Raw genomic sequence first — 20877 nt, 5'->3', positions numbered from 1 at the left:
ACGTCTGGATCGAAGATTTCCTCCTTTCAGAATACGTCCCTCGCACCGCTGTGTCCTTGCTGACAGATGTTCAGGAGGACCGACGGCTCCGGGTTGGAAAAAGGACGCGCAGCTCGCGGCGCTCTGGCGCGCGCGCGCGTGACGCGCGTGACCGACGGCCGGAAACGCCAATCGGCGGCGCGCACAGCCGCCCGCGGCGGGACCTACTTTCGGGAACCCAGGCGTCGTCTTGACAGGAAAGGTTAGACCGAGCGGAGCGGGGCTGCGTGCGCGTCCCGCCGTCGGACAAGCGTCCCCTACCCCGCCCGGAGGGTTTGTAAGGCCTTCGCACGGCAGCCGTTCGTTCCGGACCATTTCACCTCCCCACGACGATGAAGTAGAAGGGAGCGTCGCGGAAGTAGCTTCTCTGAGGTAAGACGACGGCGTTTCGCCCCCCCACCAAAAAAAAAAACAAAACTTCGTCTTATTGACTCGACGCTGACCAGAACTCACCCGCCGGAACCGGCTCGCCGGACTCGTCCAGCTGGCGGCCGGTTAAAATGGGGCAGAGGTGGATTATTGTATCTGGTAACCTGCTCACTAGGTGGCTGCGTTCGGCCCGCACCGCACCGCACCGCACCGCACCGCAGCCGCTCTTTATTAGACGAATTCATTACATGATTCAATCTGACTGTTTACACGAACGAGTTTGTTCATTCATCTGCTCGCTGAAACTCGGCCAATCTTTTTTTTTTGGTTAAAATCTGAGTCAATCTTTAAATAGATATTTTATTTTGTACGTCACTGTATTGGATGATATAGAAATATCTAGGTTTTTCCATCAACAATTGGGGGGGACAAATTGCAATTGAGCCGATGCTCTTTTGCCAATGTAAGGAGCTGATACACGGTAATAAGACATCCATAATGTTTTGGTGAGTTAAGTTTAATTATTTAAATCTACAACTAACATTTTCTCTACACTCTTTAAAGGAAAAAAGTTTACTGAATTCATTTTCTCCAACTTTACATTTTAAAAACGAAATTTCCACGGTACCTTACAGCAATAAAACCGCATTATTGTCTTTTAGTTTGGAGTTTGCTAATTCATTTTGATCAATACTGATGAATACAACCACCTCTCAGTATTCTCTATTAACAGAACTGTCTGACTTTGTGTGATGGCATCCTACGGAGAAAAATTCCTTCACATTTTGAAGCAACTTCTCTTTTTGGGTGAAATGTAATCATGTATTTTATTCCCCCAATATTCACCTCTTGTTGAGTAAGCCCAGTTTCTATGCTGTTAAGTGTATCGATTCAGTTGACTTATGTATTTATCAGCTTATTATTACTTTAAACACGTATTTTATAATTGTGATACGCGCCGTTTCGGATGGACTAAAATGAAAAGGTTGTGTATTAATTCGAACAGTTGAACACGTAGATTCCTGAAATCACGCCCACTGGCATTTTTACTTCTGAGAACGAATGCTCTTCAATAACAAGGATCTATTTAGCACCCTGGACTTCTGAACAGAGTCATCAAACACAGGAAACGTGAGATCCACAGACCTTTGGAAACTACTATTACCAAATTCTTTTATCTAAGCTTTTTAATGAAATCTCAAATTGTCTTGCCTTCCCTGAGGGGGTTTGTACCACCTCTGACCAGATCCAGGACTGAAAAAGTGAGTAGAATAGAAGAAAAGAGTGCCCTTTATTGTCACTGTATGCATGTACAATGAGATTAAAAGCAGCTCATTCAGTGCAGACATGAATGTAGTAAATAGAGCAAGAAAATATAAAAATACAATACAATAAGGGCCAAGAATTTTAAGCATTAAGGCATTAAATCTCTGCCCTCATCCAAACCAGTGTGAGCTAATTTTGTCTGCTGCATAAATATGCGAATGCATTGCTAATTTAAATGTGTGCCTACGCGCTGTCAGGTTCAGGGATGTTCCCATTAGTCACCAGCAGGGGTTCATTTCTGTACCTGGAGAGAGGGCCCCGGTGATTCACACACACACTGAACAAATGAAATAATCCAAACACGTCTTTAAAACAGCCCCCCACCATGGGTGACCAGCTTCAGCTGGAGGAGCTGGGGGATGTCCCTTGGTAGAAATGATCTGTTTACCATGCACAGGGGAATGGATCCTTCACTGGGGTCACATACTCTGAGGGATGTAAAGAGGGGGGAAGGGGGGGGGGGTGCGGACGTCTCAGTGCATGGACACCTCTCGCTGGATGACTCAACGAGTAGTCACAGGGGCAACACTGCAGGGTCTATTACTGCGCGAGTCACCGCGTATCAGGAACTAAAAGACCCAATAGTTCAAAATGCATCTGGCACAGACGCACACGGGGGACTGTGATGACACAGCCATTCTCTTCTGTCTGAATAAAACATGTCCAACAATTCACCGTATTATAAATGTGTAGTCACCCCATAACCCTAAATGTTACTTCTGTAACCAACCTCTTTAGGCTGTTTTGGTTTTAGAAAATACATACCCATGCGTACATACAACATGCAAAACTCACCGGGCACACTACCGATAACTGTAATCTTGGACAACGTTTCACTGGCTGTGGGAACAATTTGAACAGTCACTACAAATGGTTTATATTAGGCACGAAAGGTGTTTTTCTTGGAGACTGCCACAGACTCAAGGCCTCCGTCTAACTACATTGCAAAATTTAAATTTAATGATCGTTTTAATAATGATAATGATCTTCTTGGTGCCGAATAACGGAATACCCATCCATCTGTGTTGTGATTATTACAGGACAATTAAAGGAATATATTTAAAGTATTTACATTTACTCCCCTCCAGAGTCTGGATGTCAGAGCCAGCAGTTATGGAGCTGGGCAGGCAACTGTGTGTTAAGATGAGAAAGGGGAAGAGGGGTGAGCCCACCGCTCCAACTGTGCAGAGAGGACTGGAGGTCCACTTCTGCCTTACAGACAAACATCAGTTGGAGTACCTGAAGGACTCTTATGTGGCTGAAGATATCTGTGTTGATGCAGCCAAGAGATGTGGTAAGTCTCTTGATCACCACCACAAAGGCATGCTATAGTCCATTAATCCAGTGTAAAAAGCATGTTTGTACAGACAACAAAGCTTACGTTGAACAAATCCTAAATTTGTTCATCTTAAAGCAGTCTTCCTTTGTACTAAAGAGACCTTGTTATAGATTTGTTCATGCAGTTCACTGTGATATTTTGAAATGATCAGATTTGAATAGCTGCTTGAAAATGTTGTCCTGTTGAAAATGAACAGGGGTAGCTCTCCTCTCTTCCTCTCTCTGACCAAAGGGTCAGCTGCTGAGATACAAAATGGCTGCTGGCCTTCAAGGCCACTGCAGGAATTTCCTTAAAACAGAGGCCAAAGCCATGATCTAAGCCAACAGCTCTCAGAGAGGGGAAGGAAAAGTTTGTGCAGGCACTGAGTCGCAGCTCAATAATCAAAGTCTGTACTGACGGCACTGAATGGCGTTTCATTCATGCTAGCGAGTGGCCCTGAAGAAAAAAAAAGAAACTCCAGTTTCAAGCAAACTGAAGCAAGTTGTTTGGTGGCCTTAAATTTTCATTTTTGACATTTATCAGGTAGGAATATAGGACATCTATAGCAGTAGCTGTTCCTGCTTGTGTTATAAAGTAACCTGCATAGGCCTTCTTAAGGTATAGCATGTTTTATATTTGGACATATAATAAGACACTTTACTGCCCAATTATTGTAAAAGGTTCACTAATCATTTGTGTTATTACAATAAATATCCTTTTGGTGTTTGACAAAGATATCAAAATGGAAATTTGCTTGACAAAGGTTAAAAAAACCAAGAAGTCCTTTTAATCTCGAGTGTCGCAGAGTGCTGGCCCACTTCTTTTGCAGAGATGCTGATACCTGTGACGCCAGCTGAAGGGATAATGAGGATCTAGTGCCTTGGCAGTAATAGCAGGCACCTTTCATTATAAACACGTTACATATATATTATACATTATGGTGCATCTAGTGAAGCACTATGTAAAAAATGTCTTAAGCATCAGGTTCTTATTCTATCTCTATTTAGAGAAGTGAATGTGTTTTTTTTCTTAGGTATCTCACCTCTGTGCCACAACCTATTTGCGCTTTATGAGGAGAGCCAAGGCCTATGGTATCCCCCTAATCAGGTATTCAAGGTCACAGAGGACACAAGCATCAAGCTGCACTATCGGATGAGGTAGGACCATATGAAGACAAAGCTTTATTTTATTGGATCAGCATTTTGCCTTAGCTCCATGCCTCATATGAATGCATACATGTAATTGTATACTGTCAGGATGTGTTTGTGCATGTCTTCTTTTACATTTTATTTTGAAAATTGTTAGAGTGTGTCTGTGTGTGTGTGTGTGTGTGTGTGTCTGTGTTTTTAACAGTACATACATTGTTAATATAATCTCTGGATAATTCATTATTATACTCAAAATCTTGATCTCAAAAAACAGTGTTAAAGTGTACATGATTTGGCATTATGTTACCATATGTAAAATAGAATTTTAATTGTGGTAATTAGTTGATTAATTTTGATATAAGAATGAGTATATTTTAATGATTTTAATTATTAAGTTGAATTATTTTAGGAGAAAAGTGATTAATTGTATGTACTAAAATACATTGTTTTCTGAATGCAAACCCCAATGGGTTTGTCTGTGGTATTCAGCGTGGGTACCAAAGAGCTTGGATCTGTTGTTTCAACAAACATGGTCAACCTTCAAACTTCCTCTCTTCCTCTGTGGCAAAGTCTTTCTTTTTTTTTTTCTTCTAAAACTTCCTGTTTACTGTGATTCTCTTCATCGTGACAACTGAAGGCTGCTTTATATAAAATGACAAATGTGAACATCGTGTCACTTTACATTAATCATGTTCAGCATTCAATACACTCACTTATCTGTGGGGCTTTCAAATGCACTTGGAACAATACACATTAAATGTGTTTCCAAAAAAAAAAAAAAAAAAAAAACAGCGGATTTTCAGCCTTTGGAATGCATACTAGAACAACCAGTCCATGCAAACAAAGTGAATTTTTTTCCTGAGGCAGATCAGATGAACACACCTTTCTATGATTGTAAGCTGGCATCATATTTCCTTGCAGGACAGTCTGCACAACATTACATAGTACTTATGTGTAAAGTGCTGTAAATGTCTGATAAATGCTGTAAATGTGTGTGTGGGGTGAAAATGTAAAAATAGTTATCTTTCATTAGATTCTACTTCACAAACTGGCATGGGACGAGTGAGAACGAGTCTCCTGTCTGGAGACACACATTAAGCAAACAGAAGGGGAATCTGAGCACTAACAAAAGCCCAGAGGGAACTCCTCTTCTGGATGCTGCCTCTCTAGACTACCTGTTTGCTCAGGTGAGTAAAGAGCCAATTTTCAGCTGTCAGTGGGCTTTGATGAAAAACTTTCTCACTGTTATTTCCATGCATGTTGAGTAGGAGAAATTTTCCAAGTTAACTAAGTTACTAAGGTAAACGGTATGGTATCTTGTCTGGTAGCAGTCCAGCAGTGTTTTTTGTTGTGCAACTGACCTCTTGTATACTCTCTCTGAATATTTAATATACGTCAATGGTTTTCCTTTTCTTTATTCATATGAAACCATACCTGCTTTACAACAATTGTGAAACCAATGAGTTGACTGCGTACAGAGATATTAGTACTGACATAAACATTTCTCTGTTCCTCATTGTGTTCAGAAATGCATTCCATAATGCCTGTAATGATAGGTTTTTGTATTTGTGTGTTCCAGGGTCAGTATGACTTCCTGAAAGGACTTGCTCCAGTGCGTAAGCCTCAGAATGAGACAGAGCTTCATGAGATTGAGAATGAGTGTCTGGGAATGGCTGTGTTGGCCATCACACATTATGCCAAAGTGAAGGATATACCCTTACCAGGAGCTGCAGGAGAGATCAGGTGACTTGGACACATCGGACATGTAGCTTCTTCGTCCATGAACTTTACATTTAAATTGAAAATTTAGGTGCTCATATAGTACATTTAGTACAAATATTGTACAATATCTGCATATTAAAGTCCACCTCTGATTTCCTTCCCCTTCTTCCCTGCTTCCTCAGCTATAAGCGCTTCATCCCTGAGGAGCTGAATAAGACCATCAAGCAACGTAACTTCCTCACGAGAATCCGCATCAACAACGTCTTCAAAAACTTCCTCAACGAGTTCAACAGTAAAACCATCCAGGACAGCAACATCTCAATGTACGACCTGAAGGTTAAGTACCTGTCCACGCTAGAGACTCTTACCAAGGGAATGGGCTACGAGACAGTGGAGCCCTTGACCCTGCGCATCTCTGCAGAGAATGAGTATACTCTGCCTTACACCTCATCATCTGAGGATGGTCAGGGCCACGAGGTGCAGGTGTCAGGCACCGCAGGAATCGCCTGGAGGAAGAAATCTCCCAATGTGAGCACCAGATTTCTCTGTTAAAGTGAAATTTACTTTGTGGGAGGGATGAGGTTGTAACATTCATAGTTTAGGCATCTGCTTCAAGTCCGTTTTGAATCCTGTGCTTATTAGGATGAATGGGAATTCAACTAATTTTCTGCAGTTCAATGAAGAAATGAATGGCATGCAAAAGTTTACGTAAAATGTCTCTTACTGTCCATAATGAGCAGAAGTTGTCACCGACAAGGAGAGATTACTGAGCAATGCAGTGTTTTTTGCAATGTTTGCACTGCAATGTTATTATATAACTTAATAACAGATGATCACACAGCAGGAGAAGACTATAAGAAGATAAATGTTTCCTCATTCGGCAATAAAAACAGTAGGGGTTGGGAAGACCAAGACTGCTTAGTGGTGTAGTGGTCATACTGTGCAGCGACACCAGAACAAGTACCAGGTTCATGGTCAGCAGGAACCTAGTTGTGGACTCTAGCAGGAACCATGCTAGTGGGAAGAATGGATTTCAATAAATACCAGAAAATGGCAAAAATATTATCACAAAAATTAAAAAAAAAAAAAAAAAAAAAGCCAAACATCCTTGATTGGACTTACAGTCCCCTCACATAAACATCATTCAATATCTGGCTGAATATCCCAGACAGTCGTACATGCGAGATGACTTAAAGAATCAGATGTCTTTGGGTAGGAAGAATGGAAGAAAATCCATCAAGTTAGAAAAACTCTTAAGATGGCTGCAAAAAAGGTTTACAGGCATTAATACTAGCCGTTAATAAAATATTAAAGAAACATTTCACATTTAACTTTACGCCTTTCGGCTATCAGATTGTCTTCTGCTGACTATTCACAGTAACAGATGTTTTGCCTGGCACAGGATATACTTAGGCATTTACAAAGCGGCAACAGTCTGTATGCAAATTCATGTATGCAAAAAGTTTGGCAGGTCCATGTTCTGTCATTGTGTGTGAGATCTTCTGTTTGTATTTGTCTTCAACAAGACTTTAGCCGCCAACAGAGACAACAAATACAAATCCAAGAAGGTCAAGATGGACAGCAGCAAGAATGAAAAAAATAAAGAAAAGGATTGGGTGACGTTTTCTGACTTCCATGAGATCACTCATATTGTCGTTAGGGAGGCCACTGTATGCATTTACAGACAGGACAACAAGAAAATGGTGAGAAATCATATTCACAGCCCTTCCATAGACCAATACACAATGGGTCCGTATTTGTTGACAAGTTACAAAAGCTTGTAACTTCAAAGATTTTCTCTGGTACTTAATTTTCACATTTCACTTTTTCACAAATACTAGAGAAAAGACCATTTAATTTGAACAGACGATTTCAAATGTACACATCTAGGGCCTCAGTTATCTAATGTGCGTACGGCAGAAAAACGGGCGTACGATAATTGCGATGATTACACCTATTTCGTGATTTATCAAATTTTGACGTGAGTGTACAATACACAAAAGTTCATGACTGCTCTCTGATCTTGTATGCACTTCCTGTCAGTGCGGTCCCACGGTGCAGCAGAGGAAATCAAGCTGTAACAAGGAATATATTACATCATAGCTAGTTTTAAATTATTGTAAGCAGCCAGAATTTTAGAAGATGTGTTATACGTGATTAATGAGCTTTTTATCAATTCATATAATTCTGAGATTATTGTCCGCATAGTTACCTACAGCACATTACTACAGACATTCCTATGGCTACCATTATTTTACATATTTTATGTCATGTGTAATTGCGTAGAGCAGTCAAAGAAAATGTACACATCTAGGATAAATGAAATCATTGTTTAATTGATGTAACATTGTAGGTTAAACGATGAAGAGATCGACTTAATTACGAGCAATGACAGTCATCATATTCAGCCATGGTAGATTTGGCACTGTTACAAGACTGCATTCCGTGCACAGCCATACATGGGCCATGGTGGTGTGCTGTGTCGGGCTCTTTGTCGGGCCAGCTGCATATTCATAACTTAGCTGGAGTTTGGCAATTTATGGTGTGGTGATCTGCTTCCATACACACACAATTTATCGCCCCCTTTTTATTCTGATTTTAAGTTGGCAAACATCACCATTTTATTCCTCTCCACCTGAGTGAATTAACATCTTTGTTATTTCAGTACAATAGTAATATTAGAAAAGTCTTCTCTACCTCATTTGTAATGTCATTGATCTACACGTCAGAGACATCCCTCTTCTTTGCCATCTTCTGTTCCTTTATGTTGCAAAGTTTTGGGGCACAGCTGTTGGGTTTACCAAGACCATCATGTGCTATGCATGGATTGGCACAGTTTTATGGACCACAACTTGGTGCACTGGGATTTTTCCTAATATACGCTCGTTTTGGTAACTGAGGCCCATAGGCAGAGAAGAGACTGCTTGTTATTATTATCCCTGTATTTGAACAGAACTGAACATTTCTGTTGTGTAACGGTAACTTCTTTCCTGTTCAACAGGAACTTCGTCTGGGCTTTAGAGCAGAGGCACTTTCCTTTGCCGCGTTGATTGATGGGTATTTCCGCCTGACAGTGGACGCTCACCACTACCTCTGCAAGGAGGTAGCCCCTGCGTCTGTGGTGCAGAACCTACAGCATGGCTGTCATGGACCCATAAGGTCAGTGTCTGGACCCAACTGACCCCCCATTGAACATCAATATTTCAGTTCCCATCTCGATGTTAAGGGCACTTCCACAAAGACACAGTAAATCCCACAGCTCTTTGACAAATTATTCTTCCTAACAGGTAGTATTTTTCCCCATCCATATGTCAGTGAATCATTCTTTTTTAATTCCACCTAGCTCACAGAACATCCTCCTTGGTTCTCAGATGGAGGAATGCTTGCATTTCCGTATTCTTCACTACATATACTGTAACATAATCCTCCATGAAAACAGCTCTTTGTTTTGTCTTTGCATATGTATATAGTGTCAGAATGTTTCAGTTGCAGTTTGATTCTTGTTCGTATAAGGGCTGAAAAGGTAGTATTGTAACAAAAAAAATATTTTGTAAAACTGAAATTGGCATTGTGTTAAAGTACCCTTGCTTTAGGATTGTTTTAAGTCTGTGATAAGTTCCAGTATTTGTCTTTTGTGTTTCTGTTTTTTACTTCAGCTTTTTGTCCTGCTCTTCTGTTAAGTGACAACTTCCACGTTTCACATATGTGGAAGTTGGCACTTAACAAAACCCCCCCTACAATGTGAAGGATAGTTTTGCTTTCCAATCAGATGTGTCCCATGTTAAAGCCACACCCACTTAAAATGCAACCGAAGGTGCGCACTCTAGTTACAGCGCAGTCCATATTTTAATGTACGGTTATTCTACAATTATTTATGCACATAGTATAGAGAATAATTGCAAATTAAATCCCAATATTTGACAAATATTAAAATTGTTCAGCCCTAATGCTTATTTGGGGGCAGTGGTTGCCTAGTGGGTAAGAAAATGGACCCGTAATCAGAAGGTTGCCGGTTCGAATCCCGAGCCGCCGAGGTGCCATTGAGCAAAGCACCGTCCCCACACACTGCTCCCCGAGTGGCTGCCCACTGCTCACTAAGGGTGATGGTTAAAAGCAGATGACACATTTCGTTGTGTCACTGTTTGCTGTTCTGTGTATCACAATGACAATCACTTCACTTTCACTTCACTTGTTTCGAAACATCGGACGATGACCTTGAATTCGGTGGTGTTGTTTTTTAACCCATGACCTGTTCTTGTCCATTTTCAGTACGGAGTATGCCAACCATAAACTGCGCCATGAGGGGAACGATGAGGGCACTTATGTCCTGCGCTGGAGCTGCACTGACTATCAGTACATCATCATGACTGTTGTCTGCTTGGAGGTATGGCATACAGACTCAAAAAAGTGGACATCTGTGATGACAAGCTCATAATTTTGAAGTTCTGTTATATTGTGTTTGGAGAACATTTTTCAACTTCCTCTCTGAACAGTTTATTCAAAGAATGTAAATCTGTATGGAACTGCCAGTTAAAAAATCCTAAATGTTACTCATCAGTAGATGAATATAAGTAATATAATTTAAGTATATATAGTTCCATGGCAACCTCTGCTCCTAATGAAAAGATCATTATGATATGGAAAAGGTACGCTCTCTGTTTTTTTCTCAATTAGACGGACCATTATGGGAAACAAGTTCCTCAATACAAGAACTTCCAGATAGAGGTGGGCTCCCATGGGTACCAGTTGCACGGGACTGATTCATCCCACTCATCCCTGAAGGAGCTGCTGGAGCACCTGGCAAGACAGAACCTGCGTACAGAGAATCTGCGTTTCCAGCTGAAGAGATGCTGCCCCCCCCAGCCCAGAGGTATGAAACCATACTCGACGCATAGTGTGTTTTGCCCCAGCGATGCATGGGAGGAAATGCTGTTACAACACCTTTATTTTGCGCTCCGCCCAGCTGTTCCATACCGTGTGACCTGCTGGTTGAAATATAGGCCACGGTTAATTCTGTGGACAAAACACCCTGATCTAGTTTAAGGAGGAACCCTAGTTTAATGTTTACCCTGTAGTGTTTATTCACTACGGTTACATTATGGACTGCTCATCATCACTGAAATTTCACTTGGATCATGCAGTGCATATTCAAATAATATTCTATGTAAAGAAATGTAGTTAAAAAAACATTGAATTTAATAAATGTATAACCAGCTTTTGCACCAGCTCTGCATGTGCTTTTTGCAGCAAATTGATTTGTAGACTTATATGCCAATATGTATATTCCCTTCTTGCAACTATGTGGATACTGTGGCTGTAAGAGTGTATGGGTTTATCACTTTGAAAAGCCAAATGAAAGAGGAAACAGAACAGCAAGAAACGGAGGCGTCACCCTTAATGGACTCAAAGTGTACACCTAGTCAGAAAAATGGCGAGTGTGTGGCTTATGACACTAGGCTCCTCACCTTGTTTACATCCACGTCTCTTGTGTACATGCTGGTGTGTTGGAGATGGGCAGGAAACACAAGTAGTAAGTGCGGTTTCCCGCCAGCGTGCGCATCAGGGATGTTTGTGTCAGCTCATCTGTCTGTTGTGAAACGTCTCGATTGGTTTCAAGATCATCTGTATACCTTTTATCTGGGTGGTCTGCATTGTGTGTGTGTGTGTGTGTGTGTGTGTGTGTAGGCTGGAGGCTGTGGCCCAAAAATTTTGGGTGCCATTGTTATCCTTCATAATGCATTCATGCATGTACACACGACTCTGTTTCCCTCTCTGTTGCACACTCACTCTCACACACGCTTATTGTTTCTCTGCAAAGTAGTGAGGCAACAGCAAACACTGCACCAGTGTTCTCTGTTACTTCCTCTTTCCCCAGGAAACCTCAGAGTGTGGGGGTGATCTACTGTGTACACACACATTGGTTCCCGTGCTTAGTAGACAGCCGCACGCACGCATGCACGCACACACTCACACTGACAGTCAAACTGTAGTCCATTTGCATAAATTAGGTTAGCCAGCCTAAATTTTGTTTGAGAGTCAGATGCTTCCAAATGTAGGGGGTCCATTATTTATTTGAGCCTGCCCCCACATTTTTCATGCAAAAGGGATTTAATATAATTTTTTTCAGTGTTAATCTAGGCAAAATGCAAATATTTATGAAACATTGGTCTCCATACAAATATGGCATTTATGCTGAGCTCCAATACATCTAATCTGTGATTTCAGAGATGTCCAACCTGCTGGTGATGACCAAAAACAGGGAACCTGTTCCTCAGAGGGCCCTTCAAGTCAGCCAGCTCAGTTTTCACCGAATTCTCAAGGAGGAGATAGTCCAGGTAATATTCACTCACATTTGTTTTTATAGGTTGTTAATAGGGCAGTGATGGCGGTTAAGGAAACAGACCCATAATCATAAAGTTGCCGGTTTGAATTTCGAACCATCAAGGTGCCACTGATGTGCCATTGAGCAAAGCACCGTCCCCACACACTGCTCCTGTCATGGCTGCCCACTGCTCACCAAGGACGATGGACACTTATTTCATTGTGTGCTGTGTGCTGTGCATCACAATGACAATCACTTCGCTTTCACTTAGGTTAATAAATATGTCATATGTCACTGTGTTTGTGTTTATTTTTGTTAATTAATTAGCACTATGTAACAAGAGAAGAGACAAAAACCTAAAATTAAAGTAAGCTACCACTTTAATGTTATTACTTTTTCCTAATGGGTAGCAGCAAGATGTCCCCTTTTTTTATAAACGAACTTTGCGCAAATGCATATAATAATATTTCTTAATAAAAATGAGATCCAATTAGCTACTGCATCCACAATTGTTTTTATGTATACAGTTTTGTATTAAAGTTTGAGTTTGCAGGTTGTCAGAAATGTTATGTCAGCATTTTCATAACATCATTCTGTCAAATTGCAAAATTCTCTGCTGCCAATGACTAACTGCCTTTTAATTTTCTTTCATTTAAATCCCCTTTCACGATTGATAAGTCAGCTCATGTCATTTCTGTGAAATAATGAGTCCTGACAACCTGCTGCCATAATTAAAGAACACGAACGTCCTTACCATTCATTTTGTTCTGTCCTTCCCAGGGAGAACATTTAGGCCTTGGCACCAGAACCAACATCTACGCTGGTGTTCTGAAACTGAAGAGTGAGGAGGAGGACGATGATACAGTAGGACCCTACGTCTCTCTGGAAGTTAAGGTGGTTTTGAAAGTGCTGGGTTCTGGCCACAGAGACATCTCATTGGTGCGCATTTCCTCTCCGTCTTCTGGTTCTACTTATTCATTTATTTATTTTTGACTGACTGAATCAGTATTCCCCTCTCTGTCTCCTTCAGGCCTTTTTTGAGACAGCCAGTATGATGCGGCAGGTCTCGCACAAACACATGGCACTGCTATATGGAGTATGCGTCCGCAGCCAAGAGAGTAAGTTGAGTGTTATAAATAATTCTCAGTTAACAATTTTACACTTTGAAGCAAGAACGGTCTAGCCGCTCTACCTGAATTATTGGGTGTTTTTTCCTTTGGCGGGGTATGATACATGTGAGGAATTTCACCTTTTAAAGTCAAAACATACATAGTCGTAGGCCTGTATTTGGCACAAGTCTACACATAAAATGAGATAGGGTAGATAATCAACATTATTCAAATTCTTTTTTTTTTTTGTTTTTTTGGCCTGCTGTGTCACTATGAAACTCTGAAAGTAGGTTTATAAAGTAGAAAAATTGATAGGGTAGACTAATTTAACTGCTGATTTTAATTTAATTACTTTTTCAATGATATACACACAGACATACACCTATATATTTGTAAATATTTTCAATTACTTGATATGTATTGCTAGTATAAATATTTTAAGGATCAATACCTGTATATGACATTAATGCAGTAATCATAGAAACCAGTGAATTCCACTCTGAATGAGGAATAACAGGCAGCTACCAAATTCTCTGCACTCCTCAATGCATATCTGCATTGATTAGATTAGATTCAACTTTATTGTCATTACACATGTACAAGTACAGGGCAACGAAATGTAGTACATCACACCAACACTTTTGAGGTCAAAAAACTACTTTTAAAATCTGTTGCTGACCAAGCACAGAGTGGACTGCTGGAGCATCGCATTCAAACATGTTTCAGTGCGTATCTGTTTTTACGTGGATGTTTCTTTGCATTACACACTGTCCTTGCATTACACTGTCCTGCAGACATCATGGTGGAAGAGTTTGTTCAGCTGGGATCTCTAGACCAGTTTATGCGCAGACAGAGCAACCTGCTCAGCACGCCATGGAAGTTCCAAGTGGCCAAACAGCTTGCAAGTGCCCTCAGCTACCTGGTAATAACACAAACTCTGACTCCGGTATTAGTAGTCAAACATAGGTGTGGAGCAGCTCTGGCCAGATACAGAGTCCTTTATTGGGAGACAGATTTTAATCTGTCCTGTTCCTGACATCTGTGTTCTGTGTCTCTGTGACTTGCAGGAAGATAAAAAGCTGGTGCATGGCTACATCTGCACCAAAAATATCCTTCTGGCCCGGGATGGCTTAGAGACAGAGGGCTGTCCCTTCATCAAACTCAGTGACCCGGGCATCCCCATCACTGTGCTCACCAGAGAGGGTAAGAGCTCCATATCTCACTTCCCAGCTGGTTCATAAAGTCATAAAAGAACATATAAACATATTGGTAAAATAAGTGCTGCTGAAGGGTGCAACTGGCACTTCAGAAGCTAGCTGCGGCTTCACTTTCAGGAAGGAATTCAAATAACTGAGGCATATCGAACCATGGCTTGTCTCTAAGAGACAGGGTCCTGAAATAGACCAGGGTAAGCCTTGGGGGTGTGTTAGTCCTGTAAATATTCCGGGGTAATGGATATAGAAGCTGACTGGCACTGGGCAGGCTCACAGCCAAGTGTGCTGCCTCCCCACCCCACAGCTACAATCTAATCCATCACACCGCCCCGAACGGCTCTTGGTTTTTATGTCTGTCAGACCCTGTTACTGGAAAAGCTTGTTTTGCTGTTTGTGGGAATTTGTTGACTGATCGCCAAAAGTCACTTTACAGGAATGTGTGCTGCAGATATAATGCATTTATGGGAGGTCAGGAAAAAAAAGGGACAAAGCAGAAAAAGATCTTGTTATATTGCTATTCTTTTGCTATTTCTTTGGCAGACATTTACGGAAATGCGATGACAATTTGTTAAACTTATCTTATTCCTCTTTGAGTGAGATCACACAATTTGTTCTGCAGAGTGTGTGGACAGAATCCCATGGATTGCCCCAGAGTGTGTGACTGATCCAGCTAACCTTAGCATAGCAGCAGACAAGTGGGGCTTTGGCACAACTTTGTGGGAGATCTGCTACAATGGAGAGGTGCCTCTCAAGGAGAAGAAACTGACTGAGGTACAGAATTCAGGGAGTCTCATGTGATCTACACTTAGCACACGTTACATTCCCTCATGCACTGTAACCTAACTTTTAACCTAAGATAACATTAGAAATGCTTACAATTTAATGAAATATTAATAATTATTAACCATTTTATAGTCTGTCGTATCACATATATTGGTTTTGTGTTTGATCTGTGCTCCTGTGATAAAGGCAAGGGGTGGTTATTTTGATGAAAGTCACATCCATTCACATCCATTTAATAGCACTTACACTGTAAGTGTACATTACAGTTCAACAACCAGTCACTTCTATGTGTGTGTGTGTGTGTGTGTGTGTGTGTGTGTGTGTGAGAGCAGAAGGAGCGCTTCTATGCAGCAGAGTGTCAGCTGGCCACACCAGACTGCAAGGAGTTGGCAGATCTCATGACCAGCTGTATGACCTACGACCCAAGCAAGCGACCATTCTTCCGAGCCATTGTCAGAGACATCGACATGTTGGAGGAACAAAGTAAGACATAACTTTACAAACTACTCAATTACTTGACTGTACTTGTGTCTTGCATCCACTGTAAATTCTAGAAAAGCAGAGGCCTTCTTTGGAGGTAGTCTTTGGAAAGATTACAACTACAGGGCCTCAAAAGAGACCTGTATTGTTATTTTTCATCACTACCTCCTAAATCATCAGACAGCTCGGACACCAACGAGTCACCCTTGCAATCATCTAGGCAGCACAACACAGCATATCACTGTCTCTACTGGACATTTCACTGGATTCCAGTCTACAGTGTGCTGTATTGTTACGTGGGAAAGGCCTGGGCCATGCATTGCAGTGAATACTGTACATTTAATTTATCTTCTGATATGTATACTGTTTAAAAAGTGCAGTGAGTGGACTGGGTCCAGAAAGAATGGTTGAATTTACAGAATTACTTAAATACATAGTGTTCCTAGGAAATTCTGAGATCAGGTTTACTTTTAATTTTTTAACAGAGCTCTCATGTGGTGTGGAAATTCCTAGACATAAAAGTCTAGTGTATCTATGAGATCTTTCCGATCTGTTATTTTGCCATATCACATTAAGCTTATCTTTGTGAAACTGTTCCTCATTGAAATACACTCAATACTGTCACTCAGTGGAGGGGCAATGCAGGCCATATATGGAAGATTTCTTTGAGTTTGATGTAACTTGAACCAGCTCAGGGACTCGGTGCGTTTCCCTTTTTCCATCAGCTGCATCAATGATGCATTAGAGTGTTCACATCTGTGTTCTTGTAATGCAACACCAGTGTTACTCATGGCTCTTTGCATTGTAATGATAGTATCAACGCATGTGTCATTTGGGGTTGAAACCGACCGAGGGAAATATGCCTGTGGAGTACTGATTAGTGAAACACACATATGTTCACTTTATCAGACCCCTCCATCAAACCAGTGCCTACCCTGGAGGTCGACCCCACAGTGTTTATGAAGCGATTCCTGAAAAAGATTAGAGACCTGGGAGAGGTGAGTGCATCACTTTCTGTCCAAGGTACAGAACACCAGGACTGTGTGGTCAGGCTGTCTGATGTCTGCCTATGTTTGTGCGGATGTTAGGGTCATTTCGGGAAGGTGGAGCTGTGCATGTATGACCCCAGAGGAGACCACACAGGGGAGCTGGTGGCGGTGAAGTCTCTGAAACCAGAGAGCAAGGAGCAGCAGAGCAGCAACCTGTGGTGTGAGATCGGCATTCTCAAAGAGTTGTACCACGAGAACATTGTCAAATACAAGGGCATCTGTAATGAAGACGGTATGAAATACATATATATACTTAAATTTACATATTCTTACATTTACAAACATATTTTCAATACTCTAGAATCCAGAATCAATCAGGTTTTTTTTATTGCTTTAATTGATACTGATTTCTGGTAGTAGTAACAATGTCACTGTATACAGTACATTTTTTCATTCCTTGAGAACAGTAAATTAGTTAAAGTTTAAACTTTTTGAACTCCTACTACACAAATCTAATTACTACATCATGACACACATGTTGGTCAATCCTCACACACAAACACAGAAACATCTTGACTTAACTGGATGTGCACTGCTCCAATATCCTCAGTAAACAAAGATGATTTTTCTGCAGGAGGCAGAGCCATTAAGCTGATCATGGAGTACTTGCCTGCAGGCAGTCTGAAGGAGTACCTGCCCAGGAACAAAGCAAACACCAGCCTCAAGACTCTGCTCAGCTACGCTGTACAGATATGTCAGGTAAACGACCCTATTTAGTCCCGCTGCAGGATATTAATTGAAAGTGTAGAGGAATATCTGTCCTCAGATGTGTTGTTCCATGCTACTTACCACTTCATCTGACTTCATCTGGGTGGTAATAGCCTAGTGGGTAACAGGTTCAAACCCCACTTACTACTCCACTTCAGGGTAACTGTCCCTGTAACTACTCATTGAAAACAGATTGCTTGTTTCACATCAAAACTCACATATATTTCAGGAATCACTCAGTTACTAATCGCAAACACAGAAAATGTCAAAACAAGAGACATTCGTCGAAGAATTTGCTGTATCAGAACAAAATAAGTTTCCATTGCTATAGTGGCATATTGCTATAGTATGTGCCTGTGTGAGTTTTCTTAATGGTCAGACATTTTTATGTAATATGCAGAAAATTAAACTGTGTAGTTTTGAGACATCTTATTTGATTGAGAGAGCATACAATTTGGCCAATTCCCTTTTTGTGCAGAAGACCAAGACAAATTAGTTGTTTGAGCTCTGACTAAAGACACTGAAACAAGGGTTAGGGCAGCTGATGAATCACCACATGTTCTGCAGGGCATGGATTACCTGGGATCCCGTAATTACATTCACCGGGATCTAGCAGCACGGAACGTTTTGGTGGAGAATGAGAGAACGGTCAAGATCGGTGACTTTGGCCTGACCAAGAGCATTAAAGACAATGAAGGCTACTACACAGTAAAAGATGACCTGGACAGCCCTGTCTTCTGGTGAGACACGCATCACATATCAGAGACAGGTCCACCACATGTTAGGACTGAGAAGATTGTATTATGTGTGTTTTTTATTTATTTAAAAATATATATTTTGAATTGGCTCTCAACTAATTGGATGTCATCTTTAATCCAGATATTTTATGCAGCAGTGAAGCATGAATTAGAGGAGTCCACAGCAGATAGTTGATCCATATGGTTGTATAATTAAACTATAGCCATCCTGTTCTTTCTTCTACAGGTATGCTCCAGAGTGCTTGGTCCACTGCAAGTTTTACAGGGCGTCAGATGTGTGGTCCTTTGGCGTGACCATGTACGAACTGCTGACCTACTGTGACACGTCCCGCAGCCCGATGACGGTGAGCTGTTCAAGCACTGTAGTAACAGTTATCGCACACAATGTCCTCATGTTCACGTTGGACATGTATTTGATGGTTCGGTCAATCAGCCTTTCACATCTGCTGCGTAGCAAGGCTCAAAGTCACAGATAAGAGTTCCCTGTGACAGCTGGGCTCCTGCAGGCCTTTTTTCCTTCACCCATTGTCTTTCAGCTCCTGCCATTCAGCCAGGAGTTATGGGGGCTTTTGTGGTTGAAATTTGAACTGTTAAAGCAGCAAGTGTATTTCTATACAGTCATCTGTAGACAGATAATCCTGGTCCTATAGCTGAGGGCAGGGTGCGGTGCTCATTCCTGATTGGCAGCTGGACCTCCTATTTGTTAAGAGAAGCCCCCTTTTGAAGCAGGGAGGGCCTCTCTGTCGTTGTGGCAGATGGTGGCTGTTTGTGCCCATGGTGGCAGATGCCTCGCCCAGCGGCTGTGCCTGTGTGGCTGCCAACTCCTGTGCCAGTTCCAGTCCGCAGTGTGAGTGGGCTGGGAAGCTCTCCAAAATGGCTTACTCCAACCAATCAACAGTTTTAAGATTCACCAATTATTGTCCAACTTAAATCTGTGACTCAGGGGAAATCCTTCTACTGCGCTTTTATCTGGAGACCAGGTGATGACATTGGTTCTGCTGTCCCCAGGTTTTCCTTAACATGATTGGACGATCACATGGTCAGATGACTGTCACCCGGCTGGTCAAAGTGCTGGATGAGGGAAGGAGGCTGCCCCAGCCTGAGGGCTGCCCTGATATGGTAGGATCTGTTACACATTTACTGTATAGAGACACATTTTTCACTTCCGCTGCTCCACGTGTTGTCTTCTGACTTTTACAGATCTACGCTCAGATGAGGAAATGTTGGGAAAGCACCCCAGACAAGAGGATTGATTTCAAAGGCCTGATCAGCACCTTTCAACAGATGCTTGCTGATGGACCGTAACCATGGTGATGTCTGGGACGGGCTCCACCTTCATAATCAAAGACTCGAGAGATCCTCAAAATGTGCTGAACGTGGCATCAATGCGCTTTGACACTCACTGTGCTCATCTTTCCATTTTTCCCCCTTATTGAAAATTCCACAGGTTTACTCTGTGAACTTGAACTGCAAGTAGTTTTTTTAAAAAAACATCAATTCCACCTTTATTTGTAATATGTCAAACTTTTCATTTCATTGCTATTTTTAATACAAGTATATGATTCTCCAGCCCATGGGGAAGAAAGCATAAGAGTGAGGATCTAGACATGAGCACAGCAAACACCACCAATGACGTTTATCTGCCGCATGTGTGCCTTTGAAAGCACTGGATGACCAGTGTTCCGGAGATGGGAATCTTGCTAGTTAAATGCAGCCAGCATTGGCCATGAAGAAGACTGTTGCCATAAGAGTGTGCTTATACACTGCAGAAAGTGTGGAATTTCCACTGAAGCCAGGCACCCCCTACATAACCAATGCGATTCCTGGGAAGAAAAAAATGGAACAGTCTACTTGCCTCAAAGGCGGTGCATAATGACGGTCAATTGCCTGAAAAACATGGAATGACCAGTTTGTTCTTGGCACTTCCTGGAGATGGTTGCATGTTCATTCGTCCTAACATCATTATTGTAATCGCTCACTTTATGCCCACCAACACCTCAAAGAGTGAAATGCTCATGTGGTTTTATTCACATGAATAAGAGCCACTAGGGGTCAGCAGAGTGTGCATTCTGTAGAGCTGCTCTATACTCTATAACTTTTAAAGGGTCATGTACAACGGGCTAATTCAGGCAAAATTCTCTTCTTTTTATATCTATGAAATATTAAAACCAGAACAAAGATAACATTAGAAGCCACGTTTTTAATGTATGTTTGTACCTGCCCGGTGAATGTTTGTTCACTCACTACAATTATACTGCAGTAGCCCTTTACTGAATTACAGCGGCTGCACTAATTTTGTAGACAGTGCTAATGATGGCCATTCCAGCTATTCGTTTAAAAGCACATTTTCCACAGTCAACCGGTCCGCGCTCAAGATTAAATTGTTTAATGACCAGACTTTTTTTTTTTTTTTTTAACTGCAGCAATCCCTGTGCTTTTAGTCAATTTTCCTGAATGTTAATAGGCATGAAGCACTGAGGGCCAGCGATGTTCACAGTTCACAGGGCCACAGAAAAAGATGACAGCTGTGGA

At 41.5% G+C, this 20877-nt stretch overlaps 1 protein-coding gene across 1 annotated transcript; it reads left to right on the top strand.

Moving 5' to 3' along the window:
- The first annotated feature begins 89 nt into the window (after positions 1-89).
- Positions 90-20740, top strand: jak1 (Janus kinase 1). Its single transcript, XM_029001795.1, has 24 exons — positions 90-411; positions 2823-3028; positions 4086-4209; positions 5234-5387; positions 5780-5943; positions 6105-6450; positions 7449-7625; positions 8924-9081; positions 10192-10306; positions 10597-10792; positions 12148-12257; positions 13025-13183; positions 13275-13362; positions 14148-14275; positions 14421-14556; positions 15187-15338; positions 15683-15833; positions 16740-16828; positions 16919-17111; positions 17454-17578; positions 18155-18327; positions 18572-18689; positions 19354-19464; positions 19546-20740. The coding sequence occupies exons 2-24, from the start codon at positions 2830-2832 to the stop codon at positions 19648-19650; spliced, it is 3471 nt and encodes a 1156-aa protein (XP_028857628.1). The 5' UTR covers positions 90-411; positions 2823-2829; the 3' UTR covers positions 19651-20740.
- The last annotated feature ends 137 nt before the right edge of the window (positions 20741-20877 follow it).

This window comes from Denticeps clupeoides, chromosome 13 (assembly GCF_900700375.1).
Source record: "Denticeps clupeoides chromosome 13, fDenClu1.1, whole genome shotgun sequence".
NCBI classification, from domain to species: Eukaryota; Metazoa; Chordata; class Actinopteri; order Clupeiformes; family Denticipitidae; genus Denticeps; species Denticeps clupeoides.
This window is presented reverse-complemented; position numbering and strand designations above follow the sequence as displayed.